This window comes from Numenius arquata, chromosome 20 (assembly GCF_964106895.1).
Source record: "Numenius arquata chromosome 20, bNumArq3.hap1.1, whole genome shotgun sequence".
NCBI lineage: Eukaryota > Metazoa > Chordata > Aves > Charadriiformes > Scolopacidae > Numenius > Numenius arquata.
Window position 1 is genome coordinate 6,545,384 of NC_133595.1, and position 23,950 is coordinate 6,569,333.

The 23,950-nt window shown below is 44.9% G+C and overlaps 1 protein-coding gene across 1 annotated transcript; it reads right to left on the reverse strand.

Annotated features, from left to right (window-relative positions):
- Window positions 1-1,454: 1,454 nt before the first annotated feature.
- Window positions 1,455-23,289, reverse strand: MXRA8 (matrix remodeling associated 8). The gene is made up of 10 exons (XM_074161583.1): window positions 22,989-23,289; window positions 16,360-16,380; window positions 15,619-15,927; window positions 14,938-15,039; window positions 13,246-13,704; window positions 8,921-9,079; window positions 7,700-7,730; window positions 7,198-7,274; window positions 6,373-6,450; window positions 1,455-5,487 (listed from the first exon to the last, which is right to left on the reverse strand). The coding sequence occupies exons 1-10, from the start codon at window positions 23,035-23,037 to the stop codon at window positions 5,462-5,464; spliced, it is 1,311 nt and encodes a 436-aa protein (XP_074017684.1). The 5' UTR covers window positions 23,038-23,289; the 3' UTR covers window positions 1,455-5,461.
- Window positions 23,290-23,950: the final 661 nt, after the last annotated feature.

A 23,950-nucleotide genomic window follows, 5' to 3' on the forward strand; every position in this document is an offset into this window, starting at 1 on the left:
CGCACTAAGACCTCACTCTTCAAGATAATTGCATGATTGCAGCTGCCTTTTTTGCAGGTTCCCCAATGGTTGAAGCCCTCAAAAAAACTCCACTCGAGCTCCATATTCCCCCAACAAAGAACAAATATAGAAATCCAATCCAACATGTGTCACCTCAGTCCAGCAAAGTGGTGGCATCTCTGGCTCCCAGCATCAAGAGTACGATTTGAAGACTTTTTTTTTTCTTTTTTTTTTTTTATGGTACAATGCTCTAGTTTGCCTGTGGCATTTAAGGGGGGGGAAGTAAGTTTAAATCTTAGAAAAATGCTGTAGAGTCAGATGTTCCCAGCGGGACTGGCACCAGCTCCAGGATGATCTCACTTTGTCCAAAGTACCTCTTTTTCAGTAGTTCTTATTTGGCTTCTCCTTACCATGAAGAATCTCACTTAGAGGTCATAGCAGCGACTGACCAGTGAAGTCCCACAACGGTACCAGAAAGGTACTTTGGGCGAGATCTTTATTGTCCATGGCCCCTGGCTTCACCTGCTCCAGAACTCATCATTCCTTCTCAGCAACAGCAGAGCCCAATGAGAAGGAACTATTCCCCATCCACTTCTCACCATCTTCATCTCCTAACCCATTTAACCGTTTTGGGTTTGGCTTTTTCCCCCCTGGTTATCTGAGAATGCACAAGCAGCCATCACAGGACGATTCACCCCAGTGAAAAGGAGGTATGAAATGGCAGAAGCCTGGCTGTAGTAGGATTTCCAAGCAGGTAAGAGAGAAGATAATACTTTCAGCAGAGCCAGACAAGCTGGTCAATAATCTTAGTTTGCTAAATTATACTTCTTTGCCTCTTTAGTTTCATATCTTGCTTTGAGCCTTCAAACTGTTGCACCTGCACCCTGCACTGCCCATCCAAGCAGCAATACAAGCTGTTTCCATCAGTGTCCCTGGAAGAACTCTGCCACGCCAGCTGGGATACTACTCAGTGAGTGGAAGCCCTCCAAGAGTAGAATGTGCAGCAGGCACTTTGCAAGGTGTTAGTTCTGCAAGGAAGAGAGGAATTTGGGCTGGGAGCAAAGTCTAAAACCGTGCAGTTAACTATTCCAGCAGGATGTGTTATCTTCCCTTCTGGACCTGCAGAATTATGAACTATGAAGGAGCTGCCAGCCTTCACCTCTGATAGATGGTTTGAACACCATCTACAGCCACAGATCTGTTCATTATACAACACTTCTGGAAAGCTAAAATTTCTCTATGGGCCCTGTGACCAACTCAAGTGATGATGTCCCATGTGGAAACCGTATTGAAATCACTGGAATAACTTACTGCCTCCAATCTGCACTTTGTCAGGCACTTTAGGATGCTCCGAGATGAAACACACTGCACAGCCATCGGGAAGAATTAGCTAATGCTGGCTAATAGCTTAGATAGCATCTCCAAAGAGCAAGAAATAAAATCAACCTTAACTTGAAACTCCATTATATTCTCCTTTAATTCTTAAAAGCTAGGAGAGTTACACAACAATGATAAATGGTAAAGGTTAAGTAACAACAATAATGGAAATTAAATCTGTTACAACAAAGAGAAAAAAATCCAAGCTTTATGGAGAAAGTCCTCCTCTCAGTCTTGATAGGAAGCAGAGTGGGCACAGAGCTGAAAAGAGAGGGCTCTAGTTCTAGTCTCAGTTTTAACCCCTTTTAAGGTCACTGCCATCCATCCTTTCCTTGTTCCACAAGGGCTCACTTTCCATATGTTACCCTAAAAGAGACTTTAATTTCTCTGCCCTCATTGAGCGAGAGTACTCACTGAGAAATAATTGGTATAAAAATATTAGGGGTTATTATTATTTTAACTAACTGAATATAAAATGCACGTCTCGGGAAACCAAGGAGACTACGAGGCAAAGCCTGCCAAGAGCTGCAAAGTGACAGGTAAAGAAGTCTATCAAGATGCAGCGTTCCATTAGTACAGCGAGAACACGACTTCGAATAACTCGAGCAAAGCGCATTTACCAAAGCGCTACACACACTAAAGAATTGTTTCTCCACAACAGGTAAGTTACTGTCCCATGTTAGGGAAAGAAAGGTTGAGATGAGAGAAAGAGAGAGAAAACCAACATGTCTAGAGTTGCACTGAGTCGATGGCAGAGCAGGGACAGATGGCAGCGGTCCTGCCCCCAACCTAGTGGTTAATTGTAAGTCAAGCCTTCTAATTTTCACGTGCAAGATCAGCTACATCGACTTCATGCCACTGCCAAAGACCGACAGGATACACAATCCATAGGTAAAGGACCTAAGTGGCTTCTCATCAGTATTTAAGGGCAAAGAGCCTTTGATAATTCCTCTGTATTAAGAAATAAACAAACAAAACTCTTCAGTTTAATGTTCGGTTTTCTTTCTCTCTTTTTTCAAGAGTTTGAAAACACAACTGGTTATCCAACAGTCATGCCTGGATCTCTTCCAGCCAGGATTTTAACATACTAAATTACACGCTGGATGTGGCAGGCTGCTTTTGAAAACCACCGTTCTGATCATCAGTCCAATCACACCACACATGCCTCTCCCGAAGAAAAAAAGGGCCATAATCTCAACTTGGGCTCCCACCTTGATCAGTGTAGGGTTATACTGGCATGTCTGACCACTACCAAATTCAAACTGCTGATCAAAGCAAGGATGAGGAACTCATAAAGCTCTTCCTAAGCGCTTGTTTCAGAGAACATATTAAATTTTTTTTCCCCTTAAGCTATTTTGCAGCCTAGAAGTCCAATAAAATATTTAAATGCCTCTGGAGTTTATGAGTAACCCCACTTTGAGCTGGTGTCTGTACGAGCTGCGCTAAGCAATTTGAACTGGCAAGTAAAGATCTCCAACCTTTGACTCACAGACATGAAAGGGAGGGAGAAAGACATTAATGACAATTACTTGAGACTGTGCCACCCTGATGGAATAACCAGAACAGTGTTATGCACCTGCAGGAATGCGCCTTGGGTTTCAATCAGGTCCAGCCAAAGGCAGCCCAAGAATGTCCGTCTGCTCTGGGGGAAGGGCAGGCAAACGGGGACCTGGGCCCAACCCCAGACCCTCCTCTCCACCATTTATGGGTCTGCCCAGCCCAAGCACTTCTGTAGAGGAAAAATCTTAATTGAAGATAAAGGTAAATCATAAAAACTGTCCAGAGAGCAGTGGAAGGGCTGAGCAAACTAAAAGATAAGGATCTGCCCAGCCATAGCTTAGGAAGGCTCATCTCATATTCTAATATTAACATTTTTCATATTTGAAGGCATTAAAAATAAGGGTGCCCAATATATTTATTCTTTAACATAGTCCTCACTAACAGAACTATCAATACCTATAAAAATCAACATGGTCCATTTTCCACTCCTATAAGAAGTGTGCATCGAAGTACTGACATCCCAGCTTCTGAGGAGACAACACAGTTCCTTCTGGTACGTAGGAACCTCACCCACCACACTGCTGCTAGGTGGTTGGGATGGAAAGGAAGGGGCAGGTATGGGGTTTGACATGGATTCCTACACTAGGAAGGCCCTCAAAACAGCACTGGACCTTTACAGTGCACGTGCTCCTGCAGTGGGCAGCTTCACCCAGCCATGACAACATCTCTTTCTGGTTTGACCCAACTTGTGGCCCTATTAGATGGCTCTGACATGTTCCTGGATAAGTGGCGAGGGTGGCTAAAACAACAGCCAAGACATACACCATACTAGGCAGCAGGTCACATTCCCAGTTGTTTAGCTGGCAGACTGGGATGCTTTCCTTGGACCACAGCTACTCCATCACTTGCAAAGACCTCAGAATTCTCCATCCCCAGGAAGAAATCCAGGCTGAGACACCAGTTGCAGGCAGAGCGCTACTTCAAGACCGAAACCACACCATCACATCCTCTCACACAAGCTCCTCTTCACACTTTCACCACGCACAACATCCTGGCAACATCCTGGAGCCCCTATCCCAGCTCCATGCAGTCACCAAGCCCATCCACAACCACTCCCTCTGCTGTCCTCTTCAGACCACCAGAGTAGGTTGGCCACCCTTGCCCACCTTCACCCTTACGCAACAAGAACACAAGTCACTGTCATCACGCTCACAACCGTAGAAAAGACCTTTTCTTCTGTGCTCCAAGGACCACAGGTGTGCCTGGTTTGGGAACGGTGCCACAGAATATCCCAAGTAGTCAGAGGAGATGTGTAGAACTGTTAATATTCTCAGTTTTTCCTGATGCTTTAACTTCTTGGATTGTAACACTGAATTACTGGCTTTCAATTTTTGGACATCAAATTTTTGGACCTGACCCACTGTTGGTAGGTAGAACTCCCTTTCAGCCTACAGCTCCGCTATCTCAGGTATCCACTCCCCAAAACTACCCCAAAATCTACACGAATGGATTCATCTCCCTCCTCAACTCCCCTTCTGAGACCCTGGCCCATGAAAATTCCTGACAGGCTGTTCAGTGGAGTGTGTTGTTACTCTTGTTCCTCACGGTCTACTCACGAGAAGCTACTCCTTTTACCAACCTCTCTGCCTGTCTGTGATCATACCTGTGTTCTGATGTGCACGCAAGCTCTGTGTGGCCTGGATCCACCCAAGGACTGCAGGAAAAATCACATTCCAGATTCCACACAGGAGTTAGCCCTCTGCATAATATTCCTGGTTCTGATCTAACTGAGACTGGTATTACAGCACTGTACCTCCATCAGCTTCAGCTGAAAGTGTCTGCTCACTTTGCCAAATTTGATTTGGTCTGCACTGAAACAAAAACAAATCAACAAACAAGCTTAGAGTGAGAAACACAGAGTTAGGCTTCCAGAGCTCTTTGGTGCTGATCCCAACCCTACCCTTGGTCACCTGTGTGCCTCCCTTTTCCCCGTAAAATGAGGATATTGTCATTTCCCCCTTCATAAAATGAGGTATTTACATTGTCATTTGTGAAGGGGTGTACTCTTTGTACTTCCCCCAGAATATGTAAAGTGCTACGTGACGGTACTGCTCCTCCTGATTTATGGCAGCCTATGAGAGATCACAACCAGGCTTTGCTATTATTTTTTCTGATGAATACATTACATGGAAAAATGCCTGCTATAATGATGGCTCAAGATTAGTGATGCAGGTTGGTTTATTTAAAGCAGTAACATCAAAGCAAAAGGTCTGCTGATTCAGCTCATAAAAATCATTGATGCATAAAACCAACAATAATATCAAGAAAGAAAAGGGGAATGGAGAACTGGGAGAACAGAAGAAGAAAAGGCAACCCCAAACCCACCATAAGTGAACACACGACAGACAGTCTAACTCTTTCAAGAAGCATTTGCAAATACCCTTGTGCTTAGTGGGGAGAAAGTCTACGTGAAAAAAAAAATCTATGGTAACTGGAGGGACAGGGTATTAAGAAAAGGCATCTCTCTTCCATTTATCTATCTTTGATTGAAGCTTCTGGTCCAGCCAGCAGCCTGGGAACGTCTTCATTTACAATATTCCTTCCTGAAATCTGAAAACAAATTGAAATGCACGTCAGTACCTGAAGAGAGATTTCAAACCACCCAAAGAAGCACACTCTAATATGGACTTAGCTACCCAGTGACAAGTGACCATCTGCAGTCAACCGCGTCCCCAATATCCTCTTCATAAAACCCACAGTGAGATATACTGTGTATAAACTATTGCACAGATCATCTCTGCAGAACACAGGCAAAAGTATCATGAGAACTCCATCAAGAAAAGCAGGGTAAGGCAACTCATGGACTTTCCAAACCATTCCCTTCTTGATATCATTTCACTGACATTTATTATATTCTGAGTTCATACGAAAGGAGTCATGGAACCAAACAACTTCTTACCAGCACTGCCTGACATAAGTGTGACTCTACAGACTGAGGCATAATACTCAGATTAATACTGGATAAGCGAAAGGAGATTCAGCCCCTAGGGAGGGAGAGTTGTTTGCTTTTGTTGGATGAAGTAAGCGACTGCCCATTACACATAAATTAATTCAACTCAAAACACTCTCTTCTGCACAGTGCTTTCATGCCAGGACATTTTTGTGATACATCTCCCTCTGAGGTTACAGCACAGAATGCGCTATTCCAGCCCTCCAAGGCATTCTTTTTCCAATAAAGAAAAATCCTATTTGTGCCACGCCAAAAGTTTTTAAAAGCCTAATCACTACTTGCATCTTGCGGCTCCATGATGAAAGGCTAGGAAGGGAACCAGCTTCTCATTCCTGCTGTCATTTGCCATGATGTTTATCATTCCTCATTCGGCTGTGGCTTGGTCAGCTCTAAACACTGCTAAACTATGTTCTTCCCTCCTCCCTCCTTCAACCCATCAGAAGGTTCCTACAGCCACCAATTAGGGGGAAGCAGGTCATTATTACCTTTGTCTAAATCGATGTTCTTTGCTGGGAAGCTTCTTGCTTGCTCAGCCTTCTCCTTCAGGATGTTGTTTTTGTAATCTGTGTAAGGGAGGAGTAGAATTCATATAGCCATTAGAACATGAAAAGAAAACAAAGCTTTACAAGCAAGGTGGGCATGTGATCGGTCCTTCCTTGAAGTACTCTAGGCCTGGCATCTCCAGATCTCTAGGAGTATATCAGAAATATTCTAAGTTCCCTGAGTAAGTCAACTACAGTTCATACCCACTTTCAAGACATGATAAGGTCAATAGTTAGTACTAAAGAATGTTGATCTAATTTTTTTTTTCTCCAGATCACTCACTTTGAACTAGTTTTGATGTACTATAGAATGACGATATTCATATTGACAAATGCTCTTGGTTCCCTGGACAGGAGATTCTAGAGAACTGCTTTGTTGATCCTCTTCCCTACACAAACTGCTTAAACTTGAGGAATCCTTTTCCCTTGATTCTGTCCTGATCTCACTCCACACTCTTTTGCACTCACTTGTATTTGGGGTTCAAGTGCATGTCAAAGAACCCCAAAAACTCCAGGTGAAACAGAAGAAGTTGTGCCTTGTTACTGACCAACCTCATCAATCAGCCTCTAATTAAACTCAAAAGCCAGGATGCCCTCTCTCCAGCTGCAGTCCCTCTTGCACTGACTTGTGGGCTGAGATTCTCGAAGCTGCCATTTAAAATCAGGAGGTTAAGTCATTTCAAAACAGGCATCTAAACGCCATCAGAAAATCCTCAGTTATAACGAGTTTTGACCCGGTTTGGAGAATGGTTGCCCATTGATGCATACCCAGTCTGATGTCTTCACTTTTGTATTGAGCCAGGTCTGTTGTGTCGACTGTGAATTCTTTCAGATTTACATCCTTCCTGAAAAAGGAATAACAGCGAAAAATGGTATTGTCACATCCTTTAATATCTGGCTCCTTTCACACTTTTTCACAATAGCTGTTCTAAGATTACTTTAGAGAATTTAATTTATCTTGTTTATTTGCTATATATCTGTAGAAAAGTTGAAAAAAATCCACAGAAGATTTCATTCTCCATTAAGTACTAGTGAATTACACAGCAATCCTTACAGAATCCTTTCCAGTTTCTACCAGGCTTCCCTGGAGAAAGCAGGACAGATCGATAACCGCTGGCAGCCATCCTACATGTTTACTTTCCCTGTCTTTGCCCCCAACCTATCAAACAGATTTCAGGTCATACTGCTTACTAGTGAATCCGGTTCTTCTCTCTCTTCCTTTTACTGTCTTTTCTACAAAAGATAGTAGACCCCGTGTAATTATACTTACTCTCCGTATTTCTTCACATTGTATTCATAACCTAAACAGGGAGAAGAGACAGAATGAGCAGTCGTATCCAGTCCAGCCACTCCCTCCCACACAACAGCGATAACAATAACACCTAGTCCTTATTCACAGTGCTCCTTACTGCGATGCTTACAATGATCCCTTTCACAATCCCTCCAATACACAAGAATTCATGTGTGTTCCACCACCACAGGGAGCTTCCCTTTCCTTTACTCACCAGATTTCCACTGTTTTTCCCACATCTATGAGTGATCAGCCACGAGGAACTACAGCAACTGCCATATTTCACTTCTTTCCACCTCCCATATATTCCAAAAACATTAACCACGCGTGTCATCTCTTGGGTGCTGGTGCTGCACTTGCCCATCCCCAGCTCATTGCTTAGGCCTGTATCCATCACACGCTACAGATCCCAGTTTTCATCAGCCTCCTACACGCCAGGTATCCAGCCATGCTCCTGTCTCACCCCACCCTGCAAGGTGGGATGATTTCGGGCTCCCCTTTTCCATTCAAAAGCTAGGAGTCTGTCCCCTCTGTGACTGCAAAGTAACTCCACTTAAGTCAGGGGAGACAGCCCCATTTTATGTTGGTGCCAATCCCCTGGCACATAAATAAGGATGAATGTGGTACTGCAAAGAACACAGCAGAAGATGAAGATTCCCTGGTATTTGCTTTTTGTGAGGCATCCAAAACTATTTGTGTGGAAGTCACCAAAAGATCTCAGTGCCCCTTTATCCAATTACACACAAAGAATTGCCCAGCACAGGGAGTCCAGCAAGGACTTTGACATCTTAGCTCCTAAGGGATACATGTGGGCCTTCTGCTCTAAATAAATTCCACTTGTAAAGAGCAACCATCTAGTGGTTCTTATTTTCTTCTCCCTTAAACATAGCAAATCAAGGCCTAGAAATTTTTACACCACACCAATGAATCTCTCTTGGCATCAGGTGCTGCTCTAGGTGGACCTGCTTTGGCAGGGGAGTTGGACCAGGTGATCTCCAGAAGTCCCTTCCAACTCTATATCATTCTGTGATTCCGTGATCAGCACCTGCGAAGACTCCCCCTTGTATAGGGTGCAGGTCTTCCGGGAGAGGATCATCGCCTTCAGCATCAACCTTTGCAGTGATTATCTGCAGAATCAATTCTCTCCTGCCATGAGATATCCCTACAAACACCAAAGGGCTCGTCTTTTCCAGCTCTTACCTCTCTGCCGGCGCTTGCGGGTGACGAGGACAACAATGATGAGGAAGACAATGAAGAGCAGTAGAGTCGCCAGGACGTAGCCCAGCTGCTGGAAAAAGTGCACCCGGCTCTCAGGGATGATGACATTTATTACATTGTGGCCCCTGACAACATTGGGATCTGATGGAAAAGAAAAGGAAACCAGGCTGATAACTGTAATGGACATCCAAAGCAAAGCAGGTTCACACGTGGACCCAAAAAAGCGCATTCAGGGAGAAACCCTTCTGAACCGCGTGAAGCAAAGGGCAAATGGCTGCTAATTGACAACATACCGCCCCTCTGTCAGATGGAAAATGTGCTTTTCACAAGACCATTTTACCTCCCAGGAGCATGAAGTATTAATAGTGACTGTCACACACTCCCTCGCTGTCCATCTGTGCTCCTGCAGAGGGGAAGCACAGGCAGAAGCCACCCCAGAGAGCCCCGAGTCCCTCCACCGGGTAACACAACCCTCCTCTGGGTCCCTTTCAACACACGCACCACGGCGCTCCGGCTCCAGACAGCCAAAGTATGAAGCAGCCCCTCCCTGCCAAGGGTTATAATTTACAGAGTGGGAGGATTTTTCAATGCCAAAGAATGAGTTTCCTTTTAAATAAAATTTAAAATTAAAAAAAAAAAAAAATCAATAAAATAAATAAAATAAAACCCGACAAAGAAAAGCCAAGATTCCGTTCCGTTTGTGGGTGCAGCAGCATTTCAGTTGCACAGCACAGCGAAGGGTAACTCAAAACACTGACGTGGAACATTTTTGTAGATCTCAAATAAATAGGTCAATGTTTTACACATATAAAGAGGAAGCGACTTCTGTGCTTGCAATAGTCAGAGGACAGACAAATCCAGCCCAGGCAGAGACAGCAAACCCGTGAGACACTGTGCTGGGGGAGGCTTTTCTCTTCAAAACAGCTAAAAGTGACACGTTCTCCCCCCAAGAGGGAACATTCCCCGAGAACCGTACAAGAACCAGTACGGACTCTGGGCCAACCAGTCTCTTGGGACTTTAACCCCGTAAATTAGTCAGGGGGCATAAGGGGAAAGATTGGGGAAACATCCCCAAAGCCACAGTGCCATCAAACAGATGTGCTCTAACGTGAGAAACGTTGACATTTTTGGAACTGCTGGCATGGTGACCGCTTCCAGTTTGTCAGGTAGTTTGTTTCCAGCATTTAAAAACACCAACTCACCAACAATAAAATCAAATAAGATGATAGTGGATCGAAATAAACACATTGAAACCAGAGAGGATCGTTTGCTGATAGTAACAGCAGTCCTGAAAAATCAAGAGGTTTTAGTATCCGCTCTGTTCCGGTAGCCCAGCACCCACTCCAGCAACAGTCCACTTTGTACTGGCCTTGCTGGATGCTGGGTGTTTCCTGGCTACAGCACTGAAAACCACCATGTATTTTTCACCACTGCTAACTCAAAAAATACCAAACCAAAAAACCCACTTGCAAAGCTGCAAACAGGATACGTGACAGTTCTACTGCAACAAATCTCTGCATCCTGAAGGGCTTCTTCAGCAGCTCCCGTAACGAGACGGGAGCCACTGGGACAGCTGCGGAGCCAGGATTCAGCAAACATAAATGCATCCTACTCCTGGCTTTTGGCTTTCCCACAATACTGCAAGAGAGGGCAGGAGCAGAGTTAAACAGAGACTCAATAACTTTGGGTCTCCTTGGCTTACTCAATCGAATAACACTAAAAATACCTGTCATACTAGTGTTTTGATAAAGCATCACAGGTGGATTTCAAAGTGCATCACCGGGAAGGCAGCAGACGATATCCCATTTTATAACTGGGGAAACTGAGGCACGGAGTAATGGTTGATTCAGTCACACCCAGCAGATGAATGGCAGCGCCCAGAATAGTGTCACCAAGGTAATACAGACTCTCCTCCTCGTCCTAGTGTTATATCAGAATTTAAACTGAGGTGATGAAGGTTTATTCTGTAACCAAGAGTTGATTTTTCAGTGTGTCTCAACCCAGCGTGCCCATATGCCTCCAATTCACACACCTGAGCTGGTTTAACTACTGGAAAATAAGTTTTAATGGTGGAGGGAAAAAAAAAAGAAGAGAGGTGCCTGTACATTGCTTTACCAAAGTGTCAAGGGTCAGATTCTTCTGCTGGGAAAAATGGAGAGGGCTCTACCAAGAGAGCTCACAAATGCTGGGTATGTGGCCCGTTTTCCTTTCCAGGCTGGCAAAGGATTGAGAATAGTTTAGCAATAAGCATGAGACACAACAGATTCCATTCTTCAACGAAAAAGAAATGGTTTCCACTCTTCAACCAAAGCAAATGCAGAGTAAAAATGCACAGTTAGCAGACATACACCACATTTCTACTGCTGAGACTGAGAGCAGAATTGAGCTCCTGCTTATATTCAAAACAGGACGAAGTTTCCTGTCTGGAAATGGCTCTGGGCCTTGGAGCTACGCCAGAAAATATAGCTGCTCGCTGAAAAAGCTCATTGCTTTGCTTTTGTTATCTCCTGATGTTTCATTTCGGCTTTATGTTATATCCCCAGACGAGTTCTATACGGTTTTTCATGGGATGGGGCAATATCTCAGCCTCTACGCAAACAGGGCACGTCCCAGCGGGGTTGAAGCAGTCGCTCCGGATGTCTCGGCTGCTTTCACATTCCCATCCATTCAGCACATTTTTTGTGTGTGGTGCTCTCAGACCAGCTGAGCGTTCGCTGCCCATAGGGCACAAAGCTCTTCTAAGGCTGTTCTTTTTGACAGTGAAAATGGCTTTTCTCAGGAAGGCAAGTTCCTCCAGCACCAAGGGCACTACTGCCCAACTAAGACATTCCGGCAGGTTAAACTACTTGTAGGTTCTGTCTAACTTCTGAGCAGGTAGGTAACTATTCAGCAATAACCAGGACAACATCCTGGAAAGAGAGGGATAAATTCCTGGGTGGGCAACTCGGAAAATAAGATCTAGTTTCCATCTGCACAATGTGATCTGGACAGGGCTCAAGGGCAGCGAAAGGACAGGGAGACTCATGTTTTTGTGTCCTGACCTCCAAGCCAGCTCAGCCCCAACAGCCACCTCCCCTTAGCACTGCCTGGGTTTTCTGGACACCAACCTCAGTCCCAGGGGGGAGGTTTAGGTTTCTGTGGCTTGAAAAAGCCAATTGCTAGAGAAGAATAGACCTATTTAAAAATGTATGAAGCACGTCAAAATTCTGTATTAAGCAGCCAATAAATATTAAACCACAATGAATATTTTAAAATGTTAATCAGGAACTATACCCAAAAGACTTTAAAAAATATTGAACTTCTGATTTTCATTTTATTTTTCTGCCTGAACTAAGCGTGATGGTTTTGAGTTTGGACAGGCTGTCAGATGATAGCTCACTGCAGTGGAAAATTTGAAAATTGGTTTAAGGAAAAAAAAAAAAAAAAAAAAGGAAAAGCTGAAGGGTGGAGGAAAATTCCTGGTGCTTGATTCTGCACAGTCTGGCACTTCTGCACCTTGCACAGCTTAAACCCCCATGCAAAGGGGAGAGTGACTTATGAACTACACTGGTGAGATCAGTGGCATGTTGTAACAGCAAAGGCAGAGCAGAATCGATCCCCACCTTCTCAAGTTCCATAAAAGCAATGAGGAGAGGTAGCCTGTTAGGAAAACAGCTTGTTTGCCTTAGGGCATGTCAGCACTGCAGAGCAGAACAGGCTGCAGAATTCTCCCTGGAGCCCAGAAAACAGAAGCTGGATGTGATATCACCCCAGCGCGGCAAGGAGGGTAATTAACCCTGATGGGTGGGACACTCCGCTGTCGGTGCAGCACAGCGTTAAAGCAGCTCCTCACCGGTATTGCTAAACTCCAGGTACACCAATGTCATGGAAATAGCTCAAACAACCAAGTCCAAACACTAGAGCCACATTCTAGCAGCCAGGGAGGAAAGAGCTCATCTACTCTTCTAACCCTAAGGGCTTATAATAACCCCTGGCTCAAATGTAAGAAACATTCATAGAGGAAACCTCAGCATTGCTCTAAGTGGCACCTTCATTTCAGTGGCGTCTATGGCACTTCTGCAGGGCACAGGTTTGCCTTGGCCACGGTCCCTCCGGCTGGCACTAAGAGGTCCCTGCAGACCACTGCGGAGGGACAGAAAAGGCAAGGACAGTTTGGCATTTGGAGAAAAGGCCTCCTGAGGTGATGATGGGCAGTAACGTGTCATGTTCCTGTTCTGTGGCTTACTGAGCTCTTTAGAACTCGAAGGTACAACTGTAGATACTTATGACTTCTTCAATCAGCAGAACCACTTCTAGAGGCCACTTACCTACGGCTGGGGCAATGTTGTGAGTTGTGAGGTTCACCACCTTCTTCTCTCTCACTGGCTCCGTCACGAAGACTTGGTAGATCCTGCGCTCGTGCAGGCCACAGTAGTGATGGTGCAGGTGGCAGGAGTAAGTGCCTTCATCTGCACTTTCCAGCTGTGAAATCCGCAGGGAAAAGTCACCCAGGGCAAAGGCTGTGTCAGTGATGTTCATCTTCTGACGAATGAAGAGAGGTCCGTAAGAACGGCGCTCACCGGAGGCGTACAGGTCAATGAGGCGGTCAGCCCGGTCATGAGGAACCCCCGGGGGCTGCCTGTCCCAGTGAACCACTTGTTGTTCCTCTTCGCTGTGCCGTTCGGTCCAGATGTGGTTACGGTTGATACAGGGGAGCGTCACCGTGCTGCCTTCTAGGGCAACAATCACCGGCTTTTCCCCATCCCAATACTCGTTGGCTTCCTCAGCTGTGGAGGAGACAATACAAGCTGTATAACCTTGGTAGGTGCATCTTTACATAAAGGGACACCTAAGATTTCTCTCAGACCCTGCAATCCTGTAACACATCCCCTCCCAACACCTTGAAGTGCCGCAGGGGTAGGTGCCTTGTTCACACTTGCTTCAGCAGTTCATAAAGAAATGCACCTCTTTCCACCCCAGGTCAGTGCATTAAGCAAGATCGCTCTCTTTTCCTTATAACTGAGAGTTAATCTCTTGCCTCAGAAAGCAGGAAGTATATTTTCTCTACAGACTAAGAATGGAATGAGAACAACAGATTTCATCTTCAATATGCTGTATCCCAATTCTCCAAGCAGGAAATGCTTTTCTACCCACAAATGCCCTAATTACTGGAGGAGTTCAAGAAGCACTGTTTTGTATTTCGTTCTTGAAAAGGAATAACCGAAGAACCAAAACACAGATGAGGGGATTGGAGCTCACGGGGCTGCCCGGGTGTTTTTATTGCCTAGAAGCTGTGAGAACAACAGCAGAAGAGATGCATTTCTCTACTATCGCATCAGCCCTTCAGCAGCTTCCCAGCAAAATCAGCCCCAGTAGCTTCCACTTGTGCATGATAGAAAGGTCAATTTAAATGACACAGTAGTGATGCATGCGTGGTGTGGGTGGCACACACTACAGTTGCCAACAGCCCTTAGAAGCTTGCTTTTAGAGCTGGAGTTGAGGTGTGGTAAATTGAGGAGGCTTTTTAACTACAGGCTTCTCAGGGTAAACTCACCAACCGATGAACGAGGCAGATTTTGCGGCTAACCGGACTGATGATGGATGATTACTAGGAGCAGTAACAGGACCATTAGCTAGTTGGGCTGCCTAGAGTAAACAATTACCTTAACAGGCTCCGTGCATTGTTTGGTAGGTGCCAAGAAAGGAGAGAGGTTCATAAATACACCCATTGAATAAAATCCCTGAAACTCAGGAAATCTGATAGCAAATAGCATCATGAGCACCACTGTCCTAATACTTTCCAAACCTCTTGTGGCATCTGTGCCCTGAACCTGCAACTGAGAAGACATGGGCAAACCCCTGCATCCACACTTTAAAACCAGCAGAAAGCATGCAAGGCCTTCTGTGAATCAGCGTACAAGCCCCACTGAGAATTCAACAGAGTCCTGGTGGCCACTGAACTCCAGTTGTCAGACCAAGTCCCTTGCAGAAAGGAACACCAAGCTCTCTGCCCCACCTACCTTTCTTGGTGATATCTAGCTGGATTTTCACAGTTTCATATAAGTGGCAGTAGTGATGGTGAAGATTACAAGAATATGTGCCTTCATCACTCTCTGCAACATCTGGTACAACAGGGAAGAGAGAGGAAGTTGAATGTTTTATGACGAGACAATGATTACTTTTGTCATTTATACTGTTTCCCAAATGCTTCTATGGATGCAAAAGGGTTTTTATATAACTTAGTTCTAACCCATCCTTATCACCAGGGTGGGCCAAACAGAGAAGAATCTTCTCACCTAATATAATAATTTATTCAGTTTATTTTTATATGTGTGGAACATATTTGTATTAACAGATGGAACGAGAAAGCCCATTTAAGTTTAGCTACAAGCAGGCACAGGAAGAATGACAATCTTGGGTTTATAGTTCAGGAACTGAAATATAGTTAAAGGTTCACAAAAAGCCCAAGTGATTTTCAGGCAATGACTTGTTACCAATTCTCTTTTAAAATGGGACTGTTTCAAAGGGAAATAAAACACTATTGCCACTGCTTCAGAGGACCTCATTAGACTGATATTTATCTATTTGTTTATAGGAAACGCTCTGTAAAATAGCCATTTTCACTAAAAAACACAAAGTCAATTTAGTCATGAATCCTCCGTTCTGCAGAGAGCAGAGGGAGAAACGATGCCGTTCAGTACCTTTGATCACCAAGGAGAAGTTGCCATCCGTAAAGGCATTCTGGGGCATGAATATCCTCCCTCGGTTGTAGGAACTGTACACCCGCTGGTCTCCAGCCGAGTACATGTCACACAGCCGCTCCATCTTGTTGTTGCCGTAGTACTTGCTGTACACGTCCCAGTGCACCACGCGTTGGCGGTCGTTCAGACGATCCTGGGTCCACACCATGCGGTAGCTCTTGCAGGGCAGGACAGCCTGCGACCCCAGCGTAGCGCTGATGTTTAACACAGACACTACAACGCTGTCCGGGTTTGAGGCATCGGCTGGTACTGAGAGCCAGGAGCAAAGAACAAAAAAAACAGAGTTACCAGATTAATGGGATGTGAAGAAGACACTAGGATAGGACTCAGACCTGTCCTAGAACCTCTGCACACCTTCCACCCAAAAGAAATTAACTTTCAAGACCAACATAGAGCTCACTCATAGAGAAATGCAATAGAAAGCCACTTTAAAACACTGTTTTCATTCAGTTAAAGCAACGTCTATGATGTCTGTTATCAGGATCATAGATTTGACCCATTCTACTTACCCTTTCTAATCTTAACCCCCAGTTTAATCAAAGTTTAGAGACAGTAGTTCGCGGAATGCATGGTTCATGCCTACAGAAGTTAGAGATAAAACCCCCAATTGCATGGAATCAGGGTACTTCTTATTTCTACTGACAATCACAAAAACAGGTAGATTAAAAAGTTGTCACTCACCTGAATATAAACAAACAGAACCTGTCAAAGCAGAAAAAAAAAAGAATGTTACTGACAACAAAAGGAAGAAAAAACTAGAAATATACCCATAGCCAGCGGCCACCTTCTCTGTTATTATTCCACCTATTCCTCCTTTCTCTGTTAATAAACTTATTTAACGTGTGCATTGTGGTTAAGGCCAGAGGCTCAGACCTTGGTTGGTCCCTGCAGCAGCAGACACTCTGCACTTTCAGCCAAAGACAGCGCCTGACCCAACAAACTCAAACTTAAGAGCAATGTGGGATCTGCTTAGGCTGCAACTGAATTTCACACAGCCCATGTCTTTATTCCATACCAGCCACAGAGATTTTTTCAAATCACAGAGATTTATTCAAACGTCACACCAAAGGTATCTGTCAATGCGTCACCCACAAAAACTGTCTGAAAAGCCTATTCTGCTCAAGAGGAAAATATTTTAAAATGTTGTGTAAGATAAAAACAAGAACCCAAGGCGGCAAGAAATGAACCGATGCCTTTGTTTCTGCATTTCTCTGGTCCAGTCCCTCCTGCTTTTTGTGTAGGAGGGGTCTAGGAGGTCTCCTGGCATCATTTTCAGATTCCCAACACAATGACATCATTCATCTCTCTAACCAGTCAAGCCCAACTGGCTCCCAGAAAGATTATTAGATGTTTTGTCCTGCTAATGTCATAGGCACAATGTCCTCCAGACAAAGGCTGTATTTTTTTTTTTTCAGCCCCGGAATTTATGCATTTCAAAAGAGAATAAATTAACTCCAGACTGGGGCTATTTTAACCACGCCCCCAGTGTATGGGCTCAGAATAAACTGTTTCCTCTCCTCTTCCTATCACAAAACACTGGGCAGTGACACCAGAATACAATAATAAACAGCACCATCTGTTGAACTGCCGGTTCAAAGACACTCCAAATATAAGCTATTTTTTCAACATTTATAATCTCAGCATCACAAAAAAAAAAAAAAAAAATAATAACAATCTCACATAAAGTTTGTCCTGCTCTGGATATAAGAAAGAGACATCATGCACAAGATATTATAATTCCATCATTTGAAGGTCTCTCCTAATAAAAAATGCCTGATGGTAAAAAACAATAAGCTGCCAGCCTCTGTTGATGGAAAACAGGACTTTGATTTAGCTTAGCACAACAAAACAATGACACAAAGCTCTTTTACAGCCCTAAATCAGCCTCCTCCAGGAGAAATCAGGCAGCATCCACTTGTACCAGTGAGACAAAGCAATGCCCGTGTGTCCAAACTGCTGTTGTTTGCCCTGTGGCTAGCGGACACCGCAGTGTCACAACATGAGCGGCCACTTGCGTGCTGGGAGTGGTGTCCATGGGCTGGCTGCCTGCACAGCCAGCGCTTCCAGAGTCTTGCATTACTGCTCATTAACAGAAACATCCTCTCCTGGCTCAGCAAGAGGAATGCATTCGCTTTTCTCTTTTCCTTTTGCAAGTTAATGTATAAAACATTCAACCTAAATGCGGCATCGTAAATCTGACAAATTACAGAAGTATCCACCTCAGCCTTCCAGTATGCTCCGCTCAGCAGCCTGTCACAGCCCTAAACCAAAAATGGCACTAAACCCTAGTTCTGTATCTTTTAGCTGGCCCTGCTGGCATGGTGAGGACCACCCAGGTCCCCCTCTCCCACCCACGGGAGCCTTCGGCCAGGCTGGGCTCCTGCAGCCCCATCCGCCAGCGATAGGTGTTTCTCCAGGCTTCCAAACACAACCCTCTGTAAAACAAGGATGTGGTGGAGTTGTTTGTAATGTAACAGCTTTTAGGTAAAAAAATCTTATGTCTTGTGGGTTTTGACAGCTTCTGTTTGCCTCCACTGTTCAAGCTTCTGCTCGCAGCTCCCTAAGAAGCAGGGCAGGAGCACTCTTGCCTACTTAACAGTTATACTCCAGGGTCTTTCTTGGTCTGTTCCTCAGTGACCAGGAGATGCTGCATCCTGCTGGGAAAAGGGAAGAGTCTGAAATGCCTCGCCTGCATTTTACCATAGCGCTATTTTGACCTGCTGAGCGTTGCCACACAAAGCTGAACAGCCCAGTGACATTATACACCAGAACAAAACCCATCTAAGAGGAAGGCACAGTTGAGTAGCGTGTTGGAGTTCAGCACAGAGACAAAAGGTGGAAGAGAAAGGGTTTTTCACTGTTGGTCTGTGCACACACACACAGATGTGGGTCTGAAGCCAGGGAGGGTATCATTCATAGGCTCAGACAAAGTGGTAGGTGAGAATATCAAAAAGACAGCAGCCAACAGGCAACGTTCTAGAAGAGAAAGAAAACACAAGTCTTGAGACATGGGAACTGCACAAAACAAAGAAGGAAGAATTGATTGTTCTGATTCCCCAGCAATGCTGGAAATCTGCACACATACACCAGGTCATGGATAAGATTCAAACTTAAATTTGAGAGGCCTGTAAATGAGATCACTTAGAAATCTAAGGAATCTGGAATGTCTCTGATCTCTTGTATGCCTGGAGAAAATGGAATTTAAAACAACTGACCTTCAATAACCTGGACATAGAGCAGCAGTTAAAGAAGGAATAAGCCTTTTTCTATTTTCAGCCTCCTCCCTCTGCTCTAGGAGTTAGCTCTGCTACGTGAGATGAGCAGAGCAAACAAGACATATTCCCCAGCCATGCTTTTTAAAGTTATTGTTTGTATAAGATGGTAGCTACTGAACAAAGGCAGAGATATATCCATAACCCAGCAAAATTGACAGCTTATGAACTGCAAGATTGGGGTAAACTGGAAGCAGATATTTTGGTGAGTCACACTTCCCAATCTGCAACTGTAAAAATCAAGGAGTATTTATGCACCGGGTGAAAGCTCAGACTCTTGTAATCACAGGACTCCAGGACCTGGAGCTTCAAAACCCCCAAATACCTCAACAGTCATCAACACAGAACTCACCGTAGCTTTCATTTTAAATTTCAAATTCCATGTGATGGGTGATCACTTTGACCTCTCTCTATGCGATGTATCCACAAAACAAAAACAACAAGAAGGCATCTATATGCTGTCCCCCAACACGTCTGTGCAGAGTCAGCCTGCCTCTCAGCAGGATCCCAGAGGAATTCTGCTGGTCCCACAATATAGGAAGAGGAAGGCAGCCTGCAAAAGCGTTTCCTAATCCCTTGTAAAAGGCAGAGCCAGCTCTTCTTGAATCCCATCCACTTCGCAAGTAAAGAATTAAGCCACAAGAACTGCAGGCAAACTGGAAGTAAAAGCCTCAGACTCCAAAAGACATCTCACAGCAGCTCTCTAGGCAGTGTCCTTGGAGCAGTTCAAACAGAAAACTGTCCCCTGAGCCTTGCCTGAACAATACCACCACGGCTCTGCTCCTGGAGACAGCTGCTGGCAGAGGGTCTGCTTCACAGGTAGATGCATGTGCTCATGAAACCACTAAGTTCCTGTCTCACACTGGAGGATGAAAGACTACCCACACAGAAAAGGGAACTGCCAAGACCATAAGTGGTAGCGCAAGTGCCAAGCGGCACATAAGCTACACGGGACGTGACAACACCAGCTCTACCTGCAGGGCTCCTGCTGAGCTCAGGAAGAGCCTTGCCCTTGTCAGCAGAGCGAGGATGAGCTGCCTAGAATGTTGCCTTACACAGCAATGAGCATTACTCAAGTCCAGAATGTAGCTGTGGGCAAGAAAGAAAACAAACTAAGAAGTCACTGGAAAAAGGAATGTCATAACCCACCAGGCACATGGGTTGAAACAAGAGTCTGTAAGGTTGACGCTCTGCTTGCCTAAGCTCCTTATTCCTTTGCGCACCTTCTCCAGTATCTCCCAGCCTGTCTCGGCCTCTTTTTCTCTTTTGAAAAAGGAAGCAACATCATCTTTACATTAGGGGAACATAGGGATGGTTTAGTCCTAGAGAAAGGACATGATCTTCACCAAAACTGTATGTGTCAGATTCCTTGTTTCTCCCATAAATCCCATTGTCTGTGCAGCGGATTTAACGGTCTCTGCAGAGCCATTACACAATTATTGCAAAAACAGCAGTCTGGGCTATGAAGCTGCTTCCAAATACTTTTGGAGAATGGCAGTGGCTCTTTAGGGAACTGCCCCAGCACCTGAGAGAGGCCATAACAGCTTATGATGCGGTAACATCAAGGTGACAGATTCACAAAATGAACCCAGCTTTCTTCTGGTAGCTGGTTTTTTAAACTCACTGACCAGGAATAAGTAACATCTGGGCTCATTGCAAAGAGGCAACGGAGGGAGCTAGTGAGCAATACAGTTCCACCTGGACATCTCCCATTCACCACCCACTCCTGCTGGCCTGGGATTGCAAGACTAATCATAGAATCATAGAATTGTCTGGGTTGAAAGGGACCTTTAAGATCATCTAGTCCAACCATCAACTTAACTGATAAAAAACCATCACTAAACCATGTCTCTAAGCTCTACGTCAACCCGTCTTTTGAACACCTCCAGGGATGGTGCCTCAACCACTTCCCTGGGCAGCCCATTCCAAGGCTTAATAACCCTTTCAGCGTAAACATTTTTCCTAATATCCAATCTAAACCTCCCCTGGTGCAACTTGAGGCCATTTCTCTCTTATCCTATCACCTGTGACTAGGGAGAGGAAGTGGAGGCAAAGAAGCTTGGGACTAAGCTTTTCAGTTAAAAAAGCTTTCCCTTACAAGGCCAACTGATGGTCAAGCCAGGCCTTGAACTGGGCTTTTATCTAAGCCTCTATGTTTGTTTATTTTATTTAAAGGCTTCCCGGGACAACTTCCTCAACAGCAGAGCCTTCTGCTTTCAAAAAGGACATGAGGACCGGAGAGCCCTTAACCACCCATCTAGTGCCAACAATTCCAACACCTCACTGCAGGTAGGAACATGCCCGTGAACCAGTAAAAAGCAAGAATGTGCTGCCTCGGCAGAAAGGAAAAAAGGATTCTGTCTGTACAAGAAAGCAATCGCCATCTCGGCCACTGCACAATCAGGATCCCTCACAGATTTGCCCTGACTTTCTCACAGTTCAGAAATTAGCGCAGCTTTATAAACCCGTCTCCGCTTTGTGTACTTCATGTTGGCTGCGGGCCCACAGAATAGTCTGTAGAGCCATTCCAAACACAGCGCTGTTCCTCCCTGCACGACATTAACACTTGAGGGTGTGGTTCCTCTCCAGAAGGGATCATCTCAGCAAATATGGGACGGCACAGATTTCCTCCCTCTCCCACTTCCCATCTTCACTCCCGGTGTTATAACCCAATTTGTGTGGGGATGGCAGGACTCAAACATCGGGGGCTGCCTGGCATAATGACAGTTATCTCTCCAAAATACACCTAAAAAAAAGTCTGTTGGAAATAATCCATCCTTAGGTGGGACACACTGTTGTCTCTACACAGTTCCCCCCCGACTGCTCCATAGCAACCCAACCTGCTATTCCTGCTCTGGGTGCTCCCCGAACTCTGCCAACGTGTTAAACCACACTGGGGAGCAGCTGGACTGGTTGGTGCTTCTGAAATACAGTATGTGGCCTCTCCTCCTTCTCCAGGCTTAAGCCACCCCCACAGACTAGTTTTTCTGAGCCACTTTAACCCTTCTGTCCCTATGACTGTTCCCAAATGCTGCCGATTCCTAAACCTTGCCTTGAGGCATTGCAAAACTGGGGATGATGTAGTGACATGGAAACTAGATTAATTAAGGACCAAACTGAGAACTCTTCATCTCATTCCATCTACCTACTGAAGAGTTCTGAAAGGCAGCCTCAGCCTTTCATTAACAGGGCTGTGAAGAGCAGGGGGGTTCACCAGTCCCCAAAAAGCTTGTGCTCCTCACTTCCTACCGTCAGCACTTGACTGAAGTCTCTCCATGCTGCTCTTAGAGCTGTAACTGGCCCTTCGCTCATAGGTGCCTTCCTCAGAGCCCAAGGTGTTGCAAGTGTGGATTCGCTGGGGTTTTGCAATTAATCTTCAAATCTCCTGCCATCTGAGCCTTACTGGGCTTTCTCTCTTTAGCTTGGGGTCAGGTTCTCAGGACCCTGAATCTGCTTTCAGCTCTTACAGAGAACTCTGTAATTAAGGAAAAGGTAGAAGCCATTCTGTTACTGTAACCTCATTGGACTTGTCCTCATCCCTTTCCTGCACCTTACCCAAAAGTGAATTCCTAGGTGTCTGCCTTTATGCTGACAGGGAAAAAAAAAAACAGACCACCACTTTAATTTTTTCCTCCATCCTGAACACACGCACACACACGTACCAGCTGTTTCTGCCTCTTCAGAAGTATAAAATAACCTTGGATCATGTAAATCTAACTCGGTAAGCTTTACTGTACTCAATTCAAGCTTATTGTTTTTGAATTGGCTGATCAAGGTAACCGATAAGAAAAAAATAGATTGCACAGACCTGCTGAACGGAGTACTGCTTAAACAACCCCACACATTTCTCCTTTCCTCTCCAAAAAGCATGAGAAATCTACGATTCCTTCCCCTCGCAGACGAAAACACAGCTAACTTAGGAATCCGAACAAAATCTTACAAAGATAGCAGTTCAAAATCTTCCAGCTAATCTCCAGCCCCGTCCTCTGCAGTTGAAATAAAAACAAGTAACATCATGCCGACAAGCTAGGAGCTTACTTTGCTGAAGCAAAATCTGCCACAGAAGGAGTTTTGCAAGTTGCTCCATTTCTTCAGCTTCTCCGTGTTTTCGTCTCTCTTGAAAAACAAGTTGAAGACTTTTTTTTTTTAACCTTTTTTTTTTTTTTTTTTTTTTGTAACTGGAAAACACTATGACCTCATCAATTTACATCCAGAAAGCTGTGGACAGCAGCTCATATTCTGCAGAATTACTCCACCTCCAACTTCTAACTCGCCACCTCCCCACTCTGCTCTCCCCCTGCACTCACACTCCACCTCCTTCCTTTCCCTAACGCTTTCTGCACAACTACTACAAACACCCACTCTTCTCTTTCCCCTCCCTCTGGGACCTTCTGATCTGCCCCTGACTTTGATGTAAAAGTTTTATCGGGTGAAGTTGGTTCCACACAGCTCTGGGCTCACGAAAACAATCCTTTTCCCTCCCCCTAGGGATGGAACTAATTTTCCTTGTGCTTTACTTGATCCAGCTGTTCCGTCCTTTGTCTGACACTCATCCAGCTGTCTGCTTGAGACTGGATTTATTCTGTTGCCTTCAGTCGTTTTTTGATCTTTGTCTCCTCATATGGTTTTACTTCATGCTCAAGTCTCAGAAGACAACCTAGAAAACAATATTTACTCTGTCCTGTGATTTGTAAGCAAGGGCTTAATAGCAGCTATCTTAGCAAAAGGATAATAATAACAAAGACTGAATATGTGGGAGCTTAGGGCAGTGGGGGCATAAGAGCCTAGAATGCAACACAACTACAAGCCTCAGAATACTGCAACATGGGGAATAGGTTTCCCCACCACCAAAGCCAGAACGCAGAAAGCTGGGTCAGATTGAGAACTTCTGCTTTCAGCCCTTCCTACAAGAACTGAACTACACGAGTTGTTGCTTGACTGGCACCGAGACAAACAGCCAACACATTGCAGTCACCTTAACCACAGGAGACCTGATACAC

What these genes read in the sequence shown, in the direction of transcription:
- MXRA8 (XM_074161583.1), bottom strand. Translation starts at nt 23,037, where the DNA reads ATGGAGCAACTTGCAAAACTCCTTCTGTGGCAGATTTTGCTTCAGCAA. An exon ending in AATGTGAAGAAATACGGAGA is followed by an intron (nt 7,275 to 7,699) that starts GTAAGTATAATT and finishes TTCCTTTTTCAG; the next exon opens with GAAGGATGTAAATCTGAAAG. An exon ending in GAACATCGATTTAGACAAAG is followed by an intron (nt 5,488 to 6,372) that starts GTAATAATGACC and finishes ATTTGTTTTCAG; the next exon opens with ATTTCAGGAAGGAATATTGT.